The sequence below is a fragment of the Hippopotamus amphibius genome, chromosome 16 (genome assembly GCF_030028045.1).
Source record: "Hippopotamus amphibius kiboko isolate mHipAmp2 chromosome 16, mHipAmp2.hap2, whole genome shotgun sequence".
Classification (NCBI taxonomy): Eukaryota; Metazoa; Chordata; class Mammalia; order Artiodactyla; family Hippopotamidae; genus Hippopotamus; species Hippopotamus amphibius.
Genome location: NC_080201.1, coordinates 37,751,038 through 37,764,998, shown reverse-complemented (window position 1 = coordinate 37,764,998; position 13,961 = coordinate 37,751,038). Strand labels below are relative to the sequence as shown.

Here is a 13,961-nt window from a genome sequence, read left to right as displayed (position 1 = left end):
TGAACCTGGACCCCCAGCAGTGGAAGCACGGAGTCCTAACCACTGGACCACAAGAGAATTCCCTGCATGCCCTTCCTTAAAAGCAGATTTAATAGTATAGGAATTATATTTCAATAAAGCTATTATAGAAGGTTCTTTGTACTGATGACATACGCTTATTCTCTAGACAGATGCTCTACAATGTAGAGCCAGTAGATTCAGTGAAATAACAGACCTTAGCAAGGTTTTATTCCCCTTCCATGTGGTTCTCTACTGTAGTCCAAAAACCTGGGTATAAGAATTGAAAGAAAGACTACACTGAACAACTCTAATGTTTTATAAACCTTTATTGGAAAGGCTACAAACTTTGTATTGCCACTGCATTTCTTACGCTTAAAGTGGTTGTGGGGAAGTAACCTTGGATACAAAACTACTATGCTGTTGCATCTTGCCCAGGCTGGTTGTAAAATAGTTTTTGTACAATGGAGGTAGAGTGGATAGGGCAATAATTTAAACTTCACAGGCCCTGATTAATGCCAGGACACCTTTTTTTTTTTTTTTTTTTTCATTCAGGTTCCAGTAGACCTAGAAATAAACTACAAGCACTACAATTAGGCTCAGGGTGGCATAATACATTTAAAATTTTTAGTTTTCCGCTTTCTCCCGTTTGTCCTCTTCCAAATGTAAAACCTACAACTGGTATCTCTTTTCCCTAAAATTAAAGTGTGTTCTAAAAATATCTACTCTGGGAATGAAAAGAAAGTAATAGAAGATGAAAGGAGCAATATCAACATCCTTTTCGTAGTAGTTTTACCTGATTTTTCTCATACCAGCCTAAGAGTCTAACTTTCTACAAAACAATAGTAATCAATGCTTCCCCCAATCTCAAATATTCAACTTAATGGAGACGAGAATCTTTAACTTAACATTTAATGAAAACAGAGCATTTTAACAGGTTCTATGCAGACATGGTTCTAATACTGATTTGCTGTTACCTTATTTTTAAAAAAGGGGGTGGGTTGGGGAAATATAGAGGCCAGGTTAACCTGGCCCCAGTGCTCAGGATCATAACTTAGGAGCTATAGAACTCAGACGTCCTTGACTCTACAAAGCATTAATTGAAGCCAATAAAGCCTGTTTCTACCAACATATCAAACTTTCTTTTGTCTTTTGAAACTATAAAATGGGCATGTCCCTGAGGCATAAGCTTCAGGCCAATGGGTTTTTAAGGGCTGTTTAAGAACCAGAACTAAGGATACATTCTCCAGTTTAAGGATAGATTTTACAGTTTCAAAATATTTCCTCCTTCTAAAAATGTGAGACAAAGAGTAATTTACACCAACTGCTTTTTATTATTGAGTTTCAGAAACCTTTCACAAGATGGTTAAAAAAAAAAAAAAAGAAAAAAAAGAAAAAAAAAAAGAAAAGGGGGGGAGGGGATCCAAACTTTACAACCACAGCTCAGCTATTGTTATTTTTTCCATTGTTCCCAGTCAGCTCCAAACCCATTGTGTGCAAAGCCCATTTTTCCATGCATCTAAATGATAGATACAGGCTATGAAATTCTTTATTCTATTTGTAGCAGCTTATGCAGGTGCAGCCAAACACAAAGCTTCAGGACAAATTGTACACATACTTTACAATGTGGGATTTGAATTTAAAATATGAAACGTAAAATCTACACAAAACTGATAAAAATCAAGCACAGATACCAGAACTGAGACTTATAACCCATGTGTGAAAGGGAGTCTTGTTTCCTTTCAAGTGCTTTATTCTGCTACAGAACAGTCGAAATGAAGATGTAAAGCTTTGTGGTTAGTTTAAATTATACACTCTGTAGATACTATACCAATTTTAAAAGTTACACATAGACCAACAGATGTCCATCAGTTCATCTGGACTGACCAGACTCTCTAGCTGGATCGCTGAAAACAAACCAGGCAAAAGTGGAAAGAAAATCCACCTGTGCAATCTGTTTGCAGAGTTTACTGATGGGCACATTGCACTCCTGGTCCATGATGGCTACTGCTTTCTTCATCAGAGCTATCATTATAGGCTTCACGCCTCTGACCACCTCCTGAGCCCCGAGTGCTATCAAATTCTTGAAGCTCTACCTCCTCTGTGTCTCCAATAATGTTTGGAACTTCTGGTCTAGATGGCAGAAGATCTTCTAATTCCTTCATTAAAGTAAACAAAAATAAGGTTAGCTGGAAGATTATCTTTATCAACTATCAATTTCCCTTTTGATACAATCCAAGGTATATGTCTCACAGTCTTTGCACTTTAAGCTAGAGACCACAAATGGATGACCCACAGACCAAATCTGCAGACATCTTTTTGTGCAACCAATCTATTGCTTAGAAAACAGAAAAACAGAATCTGTTGCTAACATTTAAACAGTGGAAAATTTCACACTAGACATGCCTTCCCGCATGAACAACCAGCAGATGCTAAGCTGGAAGGTTGCTCTCTTCAGGTGAGAGATCTGCTCTCCAGGGAGTCCCAATCCTCCCACCACCACCTCACACCCAATCTGCTTTACTCCTTCACTATTTCCTGCTTGGCCCTCTAAACTTTTACATCAGCTATTCTCACTTTAATAACAACCAGGACAGCCCATCAATCACTCAAATTAATAAATTATGTGAGCTAATCTTAGCACTGAGAATGGAAGGTGACATATAAACACAACTATTATTAAACTTTAAGTCATCTGTTGCCTAAATTTGGAGAACACTTACAGAAAGCTTGTCTGGGTTGATCCAGTTGTTTTCAGGAAACTGCACATCAAACTTTATGTAAAGATCACCTTTTTCAAAGGGATTACGATACTGTGGCATTCCTTCACCTCGAACTACACGGACACATCCTATTATTTGAGTAAATAAAGGGGAAGGTGTTAAGAACTTTTACCCAAGAAGGTACTTGATAATATTTTTTGGAGTTACCTACTGTGGAAGATTACACAGAATCTTGGATCAGTCAAAATTCAAGATTTACCTGGTTCAATTACTTTGCCAGGAGGATATTTCACCACAATCTGACGTCCATCAAGGTGCTTAAATGTGAACTGAAATCCACATAGAGCTTCAACAAGTCCTATCTTGTATGTCATGTGCAAATCATTTCCATCTCTCTGGAACACCTACAAATAAAGTACACAAAAAACATGTTTTTAAAAAATTATGGAGACATACTCTGTTGTGCTGTGTTCCTTGAATCAATTTCAAAACCTTAATTCTACCATTTGCTGCAAAAGCCATTCCTAGCTTCCCTAAATTTATATAAGGAAACCTAGGTATTCTCAAGTAATATGCTAGAAACTTCATTCACGAAAGAATTGGAATTGGGAAAATAGCTCATAAGGCTTGTTTGGGGGGGGGGGGGGGGGGGGACCAAACTGTTTTATTTCAACCTTCAAACAACATAAAGAGGTAACAACTTCTGACGCCGAACCATGCACGTAACAATAAAGGAATGAAAACACAGAACCAGGTATATTTTATAATTATGGCCCATTTCTGAACCTTGCTTCTGAGCAAAAAGCTGTACAAGCACCAGTGGGATTCTGTAGAATAGGTTCACTTGGAGTTTCCTCCAGACATGATCCTAACAGGGGAAGGGATGGCCCAAGTTCAACTAAAAAAGCTCAACCAGTAATGCTCAGCCAGTAAAGAGGCTCAAACCCCATGCTTCATGCAAGTACAAACAAGTTTTTCCTCCCCTAAAATCCAAAACTTGCTTAGGTGAATATAGAACAGATGTTAAAGTTGGCTTACTATTACACTATAAGCCTAAGGACTAGGTAATGCAAAGGTTATTCAATAACCATTAAAAAATGTTTGAGCATTCGATGTGTAGGGAAAAATACATCCGATTTCACACATGCCCAACTTATAACTTCTGCTTATTAGAATTTACAAATATCTATTAGTTAACTTTTGAAATTTAAGTTGAAATAAAATTAACTACAGTGAAAGGTCACCTAAGTTTTTTTTTCAATACAATAGTCTCTTCCAAAGAATAATGCTGGATGGTTCATTCAGAGAGGAGAGGAAACCTGAAAGATATCCTCTTTTTCCTAAATTATCCTCCTAAATTTACGTAGGAAGGAAAGTTCATCTCTCTTCACCAGTGGTCCTGGAGCAGCAGCACCAGGAAACTGGTTAGCAATGTACATTCTTGGGCCTCATCCCATACCCACTGCATCAGAAACTATGAAGGTGAGGCCCAGCAATCTGTAGTTTTAATAAGCCCTCCAAGGAATTCTAACGTATGCTAACGTTCAAGAACCACTGAATGTATACTACTTTATGCAAGTTTACCCAGGTGTTTCTCACAATGGGTGGAAAATTACTTTCAATAAGGTTTCTTTAGCAGGACTTTTCAATCCTTTCACAAGCTTGTAAAACGAAAGTGTTTCTGAACATCTCATTACATTATTGTTCCAAGAATCATCTTTAAACAAATACCTTTTGGTTAAAGCTATGTTAGAAGTAGGGAGCAAGAAGGGATACTATGTTCTTGGATGCGAGAGCTCGACTTAAAGTAATTCCAATAAAAAATATGGTATTAGGGCTGCTTTTTGTGGGGGAGGGGACCAGCAGGAAGGTTGGTTAGAGTGAACAATTTGATGCTAAAATTCAAACAGAGAATAAACAGGCAAGAATGGCCAGGAAATTTTTGAAAAACAAGACTGATGAGGAGAGATTACCAAAAATCAAACAGTAAAACATTCAGAAGCTGTAATAATTCCTGAAAAGTAAAAATATAGAGTACAGAGGACAAACTAACATCACCAGGTGTTACCCACCACTGCGGTTCTTTGCTGTACAAATGCACTGATAGCAACATCACCAAAACACACACACACCTATACTGAAAGATGATACACATGCATATACAGCACTCTCAAAACTGAACTGCTTTTTGATAAGATATACACTGTTTCTGAGGGATGACATTTTTTTTTAGTATGCAAAGCCAAGTCCAGAGAGGCTAAAGCTAGTAAATGAGAGCTAGAACTTAAGTCCCTTGTCTCCAAGACCAGTGATTTCTATTTTTTAAAATTCCAATACACTTATGGAACATTTCAACCCTTAACACTCTAAGCAGAATTCTATAAATTACTCCCTTAAAAAAAAAAAAAAGCAATCTAGGGACGCTTGCCATTGGTAGGTTTGGCAAGATATATAGCAATTTACAGTTTTGCTGAGGCATAAATTTGACTAGTACACCTTGAGAAGGCTAGTCTAGGAGAGCAAGCCACAGTCCAGTGAGGGAATGAATCTATGCAAATTCCCAGAATCTGCATCTCAATATAGCTTTATCCTGTATTGGATTCTTGAAGTGATTTTTAAAATTTACTTTATTTGTAGAAATCATCATCAAATGGGAGAAAATTTTAGTGTGAACTAAAAAAGGCAGCTGACCTGTGATCTAAAGACTTCCAAAGGAACTCGAAATGGTAATGTGATCAAATATGTAGCCAGATTCCTGTCCAATGCTTCTATATTCAAGAATGTGGGTGGTTAACAAAGCTCCAGGTATATTCTTCATGAATAAAGGTCTATAATACTCCATCGCACATTTAAAAAATACAGATGCAATGGTACCATCAAAATAACATACACCAGGCGACATTGTCAGCTCAGTTCATTTTGCCACGCATGGCCAAAAAAAGAAAAAAAAGAAAGAAAAAAGAGAAATTTAAAAATAAAATGTTTTTTAAACTGCAGAATCTTTTCTTTCAAGAAAAGCTCACATGGATACCTAATACCAATATGTAAATCAAATCAACAGAGCAGTACTGAGGACTGAAGCCCTCACCAACTCACCAACCGTCAAAGGAGTTTCACAGTGAAAACAAAGCTGCCTAGATTATCTGGTCTAATGCCCTTATTTTCATAAACAAGGAAATGGGGGTACAGACACAATAGGCAATGGCAGAGCTGGGACCAAGGCGACTCCTTCTACAGTGTTTCTGACCAGCACCCATCTTATTGGTCTACTAAACAAGTCAGTTCTTAGGAACTCAGCCTAACCACTTAACAACTTCATCTGTGTTCACTGTTGCTTCAGGAAACTCAAATTGATCCAACCTGTATCTTGCATAAAAGACCCATTTCTGGTCTTCTGAGGCGAAAATAAAAAGGAAATTACCTCATGTTCTTTTTCTTGCAGCAAAAGAACAATGTCTCCTGGTTCCACTCCTGGGGCCTGGTCTGCTTCCCCGGTAAATGTAATCCTCTGTCCATGTTTCATGCCTTTGTCTACGTGGACTTCAAGAATCTTGACTTCTTTAATCACCTTCTTCCCTTCACATTTTTTACAGCGGTCCTTTTCATTAATTACCTCCCCTGGAAAAAGAGGTCATCAAAGGTACTATACTGCACTCTTAAGTAAGATAGGTCTTGATAATGCCTTTATCCACTAAATAAATTTCCTAAATGTCTTTAAACTGCTACCTAAACTTCTGATTAAAATATCATTCTTAATAACAAAAACTCACAGCTTACTGCAGGTTACCTAAAGGACCCAGCTACCTAGTCTCTTCTATTCCAAAGTTTCTTAAACAATATTTTCTTAGTTCCTAACTCTACTTAAAGTTAAAACAAAGCCTAAGGATCAAGCAAACAAAATCGGTGGTCAGATGCTAGAACTTCTACAACTGCTTCTTCATTTTTTGTCTTAGTTTCACTTAAATTTAACAATGGAAAGAGAAAACCAAATACAAATTCAAACACCCTTTATGACTCCAATAGTTTTTTTCTTTTATGTATTCTTCTGAAATGTCTGATCAGTGATATAATAGAACCAAAGTTGTACACGGTATATTGTGGAAAAAAAAAATCACCAATTTCTAATGGCTAATTATTGGCACTTTTAATGCTTAGATGACATGTATAAATGACTTCAAGAACACTGCTTCTGCAAAGTATGTTCTGCAAAGCACCTGTTCCTTAAAATGGTAATGGCACATGGGAAAAGATTTCAATAAACTCTGATTTCTTGAGAGTGGGAACTACTAGTAACTTTAACAAGGTAACATGCACTGAGACTCACCAGGAGGGGAATATGATATGCAGCTTCTCCAAATTTTCTTGTCACTTCCAGAAGCAATTTGGAAAAGAATGTTCTAGAACTGTGCAATATGGTAGCCACTAGCCATCTGTAGTTATTTAAGTTTAAAATAATTAAAATTAAAAGTTCAGTTCCTCAGCCACACGTAGGTGGCTAGTGGCTACTATACTAGACATTACATACACAGAACCTTTCAAGTGCTGGCAAACTAAGGCTCACAGGCCAAACCGGGCATGCCCTTGTTCTATAAGTAACATTTACCTAGAAGACAGTCATGCTCACTTGTTTACATATTGTCTGTGGCTATAAAAGTGCTAAAAGGGCAGAAGTGAACAGCAGTTTCAGAAACCATTCGCCCACAAAGTCTAAAATATTTACTTCCGTAAAGAGCTTCACTTGCATTAATCTATCCTCGAAAACTAACTAAAGCTTACAGTAAAATTCTCCACTTATCAAAATGAGAAGTAAACAATTTGCTGTCTCCCTTTTACCAAATATAACCTTTTAAAGCATAAAGGGACAAAAAACTTTGCCCGTCTTTTTGGAATGAAAAAAAGACTAAAGTTTCACTCAACATAATATAAATTTACTGTTTATCTGTGTTCACTGGGCCTATGCATAAGGAAATATTACTTTTGCACTTTTCTTTTAGAACTCTGTATCTTTAATAAAATGAATACAAACACACATTGAAAAACTGTAAACCTCTCCAACTTCTGCATTCCCAATCCATTCCAACATAAAAGCAGAGAAACACTGACATGCATACCTTCTCCATTACAGTCAGAACACACAGACTGCATCTGCTGCACCATTCCTGGGGCCAGCTGTCTGATCATGATGCGTACACCTCGACCCCGACAAGCGCTACACTTCTGAACAGCTCCAGACTTTCCACCTTGGCTAAAGCAAGCAAAAGTATAAATTAGATTTTCCCCTTAGGCCATGACAAACAGGAATTGTGCTTTTCACCCTCATCTTCAACCCCCAATGACTGGTATTTAAACTGACTTTCAGAGGTATCGGAAATTCTGGGTTGGGTAGTCAGTTTGAAGCCATGAACGATTTTTATCTGATGTAAAATGTGCCACTGAAAGAACAGAAGAAATTTATTTCATAACCAAAAAACACACTTACCCACTGCATGCACTACAGAGTACATTCTTGCTAAGCTGTAGTTTGGTTGTCTTGCCATTATACAGATCTTCTAAAGATACTCTGGGGAGAAAAGAATTAGGTTCAAATTTTGCCAAGTTCTTTTAAATACAAGATATAAACAATAGCTGATACAGCAAATTCCATTATAACCTTTTAAACAAAGAATTCAAGAACACCTTACATTAAGTCCACTGAGTGAGACTTTATTTTGTAGCTCAAATTATTTATGGCTATCAACAATATATGTCGTGCTCAAAGCCAGAACCTAAAGGATCAGGCCAATAATTTACTGTGCTATATTTTCTGATAAAGCTGACAACTGAACAAACTCAAAACATCACACCTTCTTCTGGCCTCAGGGAAGATCTCCACCTAATCCAACCCTCTGAATGAGGTAAAATTATTATCTTCATTTCACAGGACAAAACTGAGGCACAGAGAAATTAAGTAACTTGCCCAAGAACATATAGGCAGTCTGGCAGTCCAGAGTCCATGCTCTACTGTGCCCTTCAAGGACAATTCAGAAAGGCTACAAAGTTATATTACAATTTATGGGCGGCAGCTAGATTGCCTATGTCTTAAAAAAAAAAAAACACTGGCCTTATCTAAAGTTTGAAATAGAAGAACAGGTTACCAAAAGAGAGCCTAGAACAAGTTTTAGATTCTGAAAAACCCAGTGAATTATAAGCAAAATTCGAGCAGCTTTTACAAAAATTTCAACGGGGTCTATGACACCAAAACAGCAGAGTTAAAAAGCCTATTAAAAATCTCAACTGATAAAACCAGACATGCCTTTATTCATACAGCATATTTGAACTGCAGGACCATTCATTTCCAAATAAACCTGAAAAAAAAAAATCTATGTATATCAGATGTCTCAAAAATATTAATGTACAATTTGGAAGCAGTGCATTTAATTTGGTTTTACCCTTCTCACAGTGTTTTAAAATCTCCTTTAGTAGTAAAGATTTACCTTAAAATAGAGGAACAAAGAAAGTTAAATGTACTTTGCAAAGAACCTATACTATTTTGTGGCATTCAAACTTTCTCAAAATTGTTATTTTAAGCTAAATTTTTTATACATTCTAGATAGTATAAGATCAAAACACTTAAGGTCAAGATATTACCAGCACTTACAAACAATAGCATATCTAGGCCTTAGACCAAAGCACTTGGTTCCATCAGCCCTTTATACTCCTCCTAAGAACTTTTAACCAACCATTTACATGATAAGAAGGTCTTCTTCCCCTTACATATTAAACTGCAATCAGTATGCAACACCACTATGCAAGAGGCTAGAAAAAATTGTCATTTCAATAAACATGGCAAAAGAAGGAAAAATGCGGGTAATGGTCTAGTGAAGCTGGCACTCTCCACCAGTGGAGCTAAACTGGCACCATCCTCTACAAGGCAAGTTGTATTTATCAGCCTCAAAACTCTGAGGTCTGCCTGGGAATCTCTGCCAAAGACAGACAAAGCTATATATAAAGATACTCACAGCAGCGCTATTATAGAAAAAAATTGGTAACATCCTATAGAAAAGGGAATGATTAAATAAACCATGGAATGGAGTATTACAAAACCACCCAAAATGAAATGTTGTAATAACAGGAAAATTTTAACAAATTACACTTTACTTCCTCTTATCTACTCAAATGTATAAACTTGTATACTCAAAAGAAATATTTTAAATAAACATTTGAACTTCAGTCTTTGGCATTTACTAGTAAAACCATAACTGGTTCATGAAAAATTAACACGATAAAAGCCCTCACAAATTTTGCAAAGTAAAATAATTATTTTTATTTTGGGTTCACAGTCTAAGATCAAGGTCAGACACCATTCATATGCTGGCAGGTTAATGTCAGGCTTGAAGCCAGCAAGCTCCATGGAAATCAATCTACGAGAGTTCACAATGAGGATCAAGTAATGAGTGACTGTAACATGTCAACAAACTAGCCAGATGGTCACTCACTTTGTAAGTTTTTAAATAAAAAAAAAACTCAGGAGGTTTAAATACTTCAAAGAAAAGAATCTTCATAATTGAAATTTTAAAAACGAGCAGCCTCAGAAGCATATACCAAAACCATCTCCCTACTCTATAAAAACACCAACCATCCTTTAAGATCTGTTAGCAAAATACCAACATCCAGGTCATTAAATTCAACTTAGTCACTCAATGAGAAGAGCATGGCAAATGGGAGGTTTTTTTTTTTCTGATAAAGGATAGAATATTTTTTGATACTTTTCCTCCTTTACTGAGTGTTTCTACTTGAAAAAGAGTATTTAGTATTTTTTTTTAAAAAGAAAAAAGATATTCACTTGAGTGGATGCATCATGTCTTCTCCTCTTCTTCTGCCATTTCGACTTCTGCTCTGGTTGCCCATGAAGCCGAACAATCCCCCACCAAAAATGTGAGAGAAAATATCATCCATGCCACCACCTCCACCGCTACCTTCCCGAAGACCTTGTTCTCCATATCTGTCATATAGTTCGCGTTTCTCAGGATTTGATAGTACTTCATATGCAAAACTTATTTCTTTGAACTATAAAGAAAAAGTAAAAAGGAAAACTGGATTTTCAAGTAAAAGAATAGGCAAAGGCTGTAGGAATCTAGAATTCATTTAATTCTAAGTTACAAGTTACTTTTGGTTTGATACCGGTCCTACTTACCACCTACCACTGCCTAGAATATTAGTATTCCCATTATAAAACCAATACTCTTTACATAAAAATTTGGCCCTATGGACATAAATGGGACTTTTCTTACAACTTTTCCTTTTTTTCCCAAGAAGGACAGTATAACTTTAAAACAGAAATCTCAGGGGGAAAAAGTCTCAAATAACTTACTTTGTCACCAGCGTTTGGATTCTTATCAGGATGGTATTCCTTGGCTAACTTTCTGTATGCCTTTGATAAAAGATTAAAAAAAAAAAAAGGTTATAACATCCAATTTTCTGAAAAGCAACATTCTAAAATCATAACCTCCCCAAAATATCTTTTATTCATTGGCACTGTTGGCCATTTCCCAACTTAATACTGTTTACTCACTAATAACAAAGCAGACAGTAGTTTACACTTGAAAATAGATTATACTGAAGCCAGATACAAACAATGAAACAAGGCCACAGAGAAAAACAAAATACTGAAAAATCCATTTTCACTACTGTCAAATGTCTTTGATGGCCAGTAACCAGACCAAGAAGACTCCAATAAACTCTAATGAGAAATGACTGTTAAGCTCTACAGCCTGCAAAACACTATTATTAAAATTAAGCTAAGGTAAGAATCCGGGCTCATGATGACTCCTTTAACTGTAACATCAGGAGAAAGCCAAGAAAAGCTCCAAGGTCATGTTTTATTTTCATACAGTGGATTGATTAGGGTCTTAATTGTAGTGACCTCAGTCTTGGTGGAGCTGCATACATTTGGGTGGCTGAGATATAAAGCACTTAAACGTTCATTCACAGACATGAATTATGTAACACCGAATAGCATTTCCGGTAAGGTAACAGGAAGTCCCTTTACTCTCAATTGCACCCGTCCCACCGCCTAAGGAGCACTCTCATTTCTCTAAGCTTACAAATCCGGATACTCTAAGCCCCGTGAAGATGCTGTGGGGCTTAATCAAATGCCTCAAATGCTTTGAAATCCTGAGATGAAAGAATCGCAGCACTGCAAAAAGCGATAATGAAGCCTTCTATTTGTTTTTAGTCAGTGTACACTCAGGTGTTTGGCTGGGACCCACAGCTTTTTCCTAACCGAGACAGAACATTTGGGTCACCTGCCCACAGAACAATGCACCCAGACACAAACCCACGCCACCTCCAGGTCAACGGCGAGGGAAGGAGAGGCGGAGAAGCTCTGCCGCCGCGGCTCCCGGGAAACATCCCTACGTTCCCGCAGGCAGCCGGCAGGGGCGGCCTCGACCCCACGCCAAGCCCCAGACCAGCCCCGACGCGGCTCTGACGCCGACGTCCGCGGCGTGGTCAACTCCTCTCCCGCGGCCGGGATGCGCCGGGCGCCTCGGTCCAACCTGTTCTTCCAGGGTGGTGACCTCGGCGCGGGGAAGGCCGGGCAGGCAGCTGCCTCCCGGGAGCGCCCGGCCTCCGGCGCCCGCCGGGGAGAGAGGAAGGAAGCGCTTTCGTCGTGTTTGCGCAGAGGTGGGTTTTATTTGCTGCATCTGCGGGCGGGGCCGGCGGCCCAAGGTCAGCCGAGGCCGGGGTGCGCTACCCGCCGCGGACCGGTCTCGCCGCCCGCTCCAGGGCCGACCCGCAGCGCGGCCTGGCCGTCCCAGCCGCGCAGGCCCGCGTTCCTCACACCCTGCCCGGCCGGCCCGCTCCCCAGTACCTTCTTCAGCTCGTTCTCGCTGGCGCCAGGCGGGACGCCCAGGATGTCGTACAGCTTCGTGTCGGCCACGTTCGCCATGGCGGCCGGCCGGGCAGCGCTCAGGGAGGAAGGCGGCGGAACAGGCGGAGCGGAGCCAGAGCCACAGCGGCGGCAGCGGCAGCGGCGGCGCAGGCGGAGCGAGACAGCGAGGGGGAGCGGAGTCGAACCTTGACCCGACGCACGGCGCGCCGTGACGTCACTACGCGGAGCCCGCCCCGAGCGCTCGGCCGCGGGGATGGGGGTCGTGGGGAGTGAGGGAGGCGGCAGGCGGCAGGCGGCAGGCGGCAGGGTGCTCGGCTCACTGGAGGTTTTGGGCCGGTGGCCCGCCCAGCTTAGAGACCGGGGTAACTAACTCTGCACGGCGCTTTCCGGGACATCAGCTCTCTCCAGAGGCGTTTATGGGGGTGCTGAAAGGATGAAAAGGCCGACGCGGCCCACGGCCGCCACCTTGGTCTCAGCTTCCAGTCCGGCGGGATAGAAAGTCGGTCCGGGCTCGCGGAGGTCGTCTTCAGAATCCAAGATGCCGCCGGCCGACCCTCTGGGTCTAGTTCCCTCGGGGCTTACGATGAAAAACGGCATCTGGGTGTGTGTGTTCTGTGTGTGTTTTATATTAGGGCATTTTTAAACATTCACCAAAAGTAGTATGTTACACCGAAGAGTAGAAAGGTTCGCTACATTTTGCCAATCTTGTTTCATTTATTCCCCCCATACTCCCTACTTCCAGTGTCTTAAAGGGAAATCATTTCGTTTATAAATTATGTATATATGTCTAACAGATGACTTTTTAAGGCAGAGTCACACCACATGTAATGAATTCCTTCATCTAATTCCTAGTCCGGGTTTAGATTTTCACAATTGTTTCACGCCCTGTCGCAATTGGTTTGTGGCTTCTAGATCCACAATTTCCACCCGTTGCATCTGGATCATGTGTTTAAGTTTCTTACTTGCTAACTTTAAAATTAGCCAACACCAGAGGTCTAGATGGTATCAGGCAGCCTGACTGGGCGCACAGTCATCTGGTGATTGCTGCCCATGATTTAGATTCGCTTCAGAAAATGTTTGCTATGTACCCACCACGCACTAAGATGTATGGACACCTGGACTGGTAGAGGGGAGAGTTACAAAGGATAAGCCATAGTGTCTACGTGCAACCCACTAACGATTTATGGAAACAGAAAAAATAAGATGTTCTGATCCTTTGGAACCTGAACTGGTGATAAAACACTCCAGCATAGGCATCTCATCTTATTCCTCCAGACCTGGTTTGGAGGGCCTTGAGTGCCAATGTAAGGAGTTGAAATTTATCCTGAAAACCCTGGGGAGTAATTGATGTGAAGTCACGATGCTCTTTT

General features: G+C 39.9%; 1 protein-coding gene across 1 annotated transcript; it reads right to left on the bottom strand.

Annotated features, from left to right (window-relative positions):
* Nucleotides 1–308: 308 nt before the first annotated feature.
* Nucleotides 309–12,777, bottom strand: DNAJA2 (DnaJ heat shock protein family (Hsp40) member A2). The gene is made up of 9 exons (XM_057711839.1): nucleotides 12,571–12,777; nucleotides 11,071–11,130; nucleotides 10,543–10,766; nucleotides 8,200–8,280; nucleotides 7,832–7,965; nucleotides 6,142–6,338; nucleotides 2,980–3,124; nucleotides 2,721–2,848; nucleotides 309–2,156 (listed from the first exon to the last, which is right to left on the bottom strand). Exons 1-9 carry the CDS (start codon nucleotides 12,646–12,648, stop codon nucleotides 1,965–1,967), a joined length of 1,239 nt encoding a protein of 412 aa, XP_057567822.1. The 5' UTR covers nucleotides 12,649–12,777; the 3' UTR covers nucleotides 309–1,964.
* Between the last annotated feature and the right edge of the window lie 1,184 nt (nucleotides 12,778–13,961).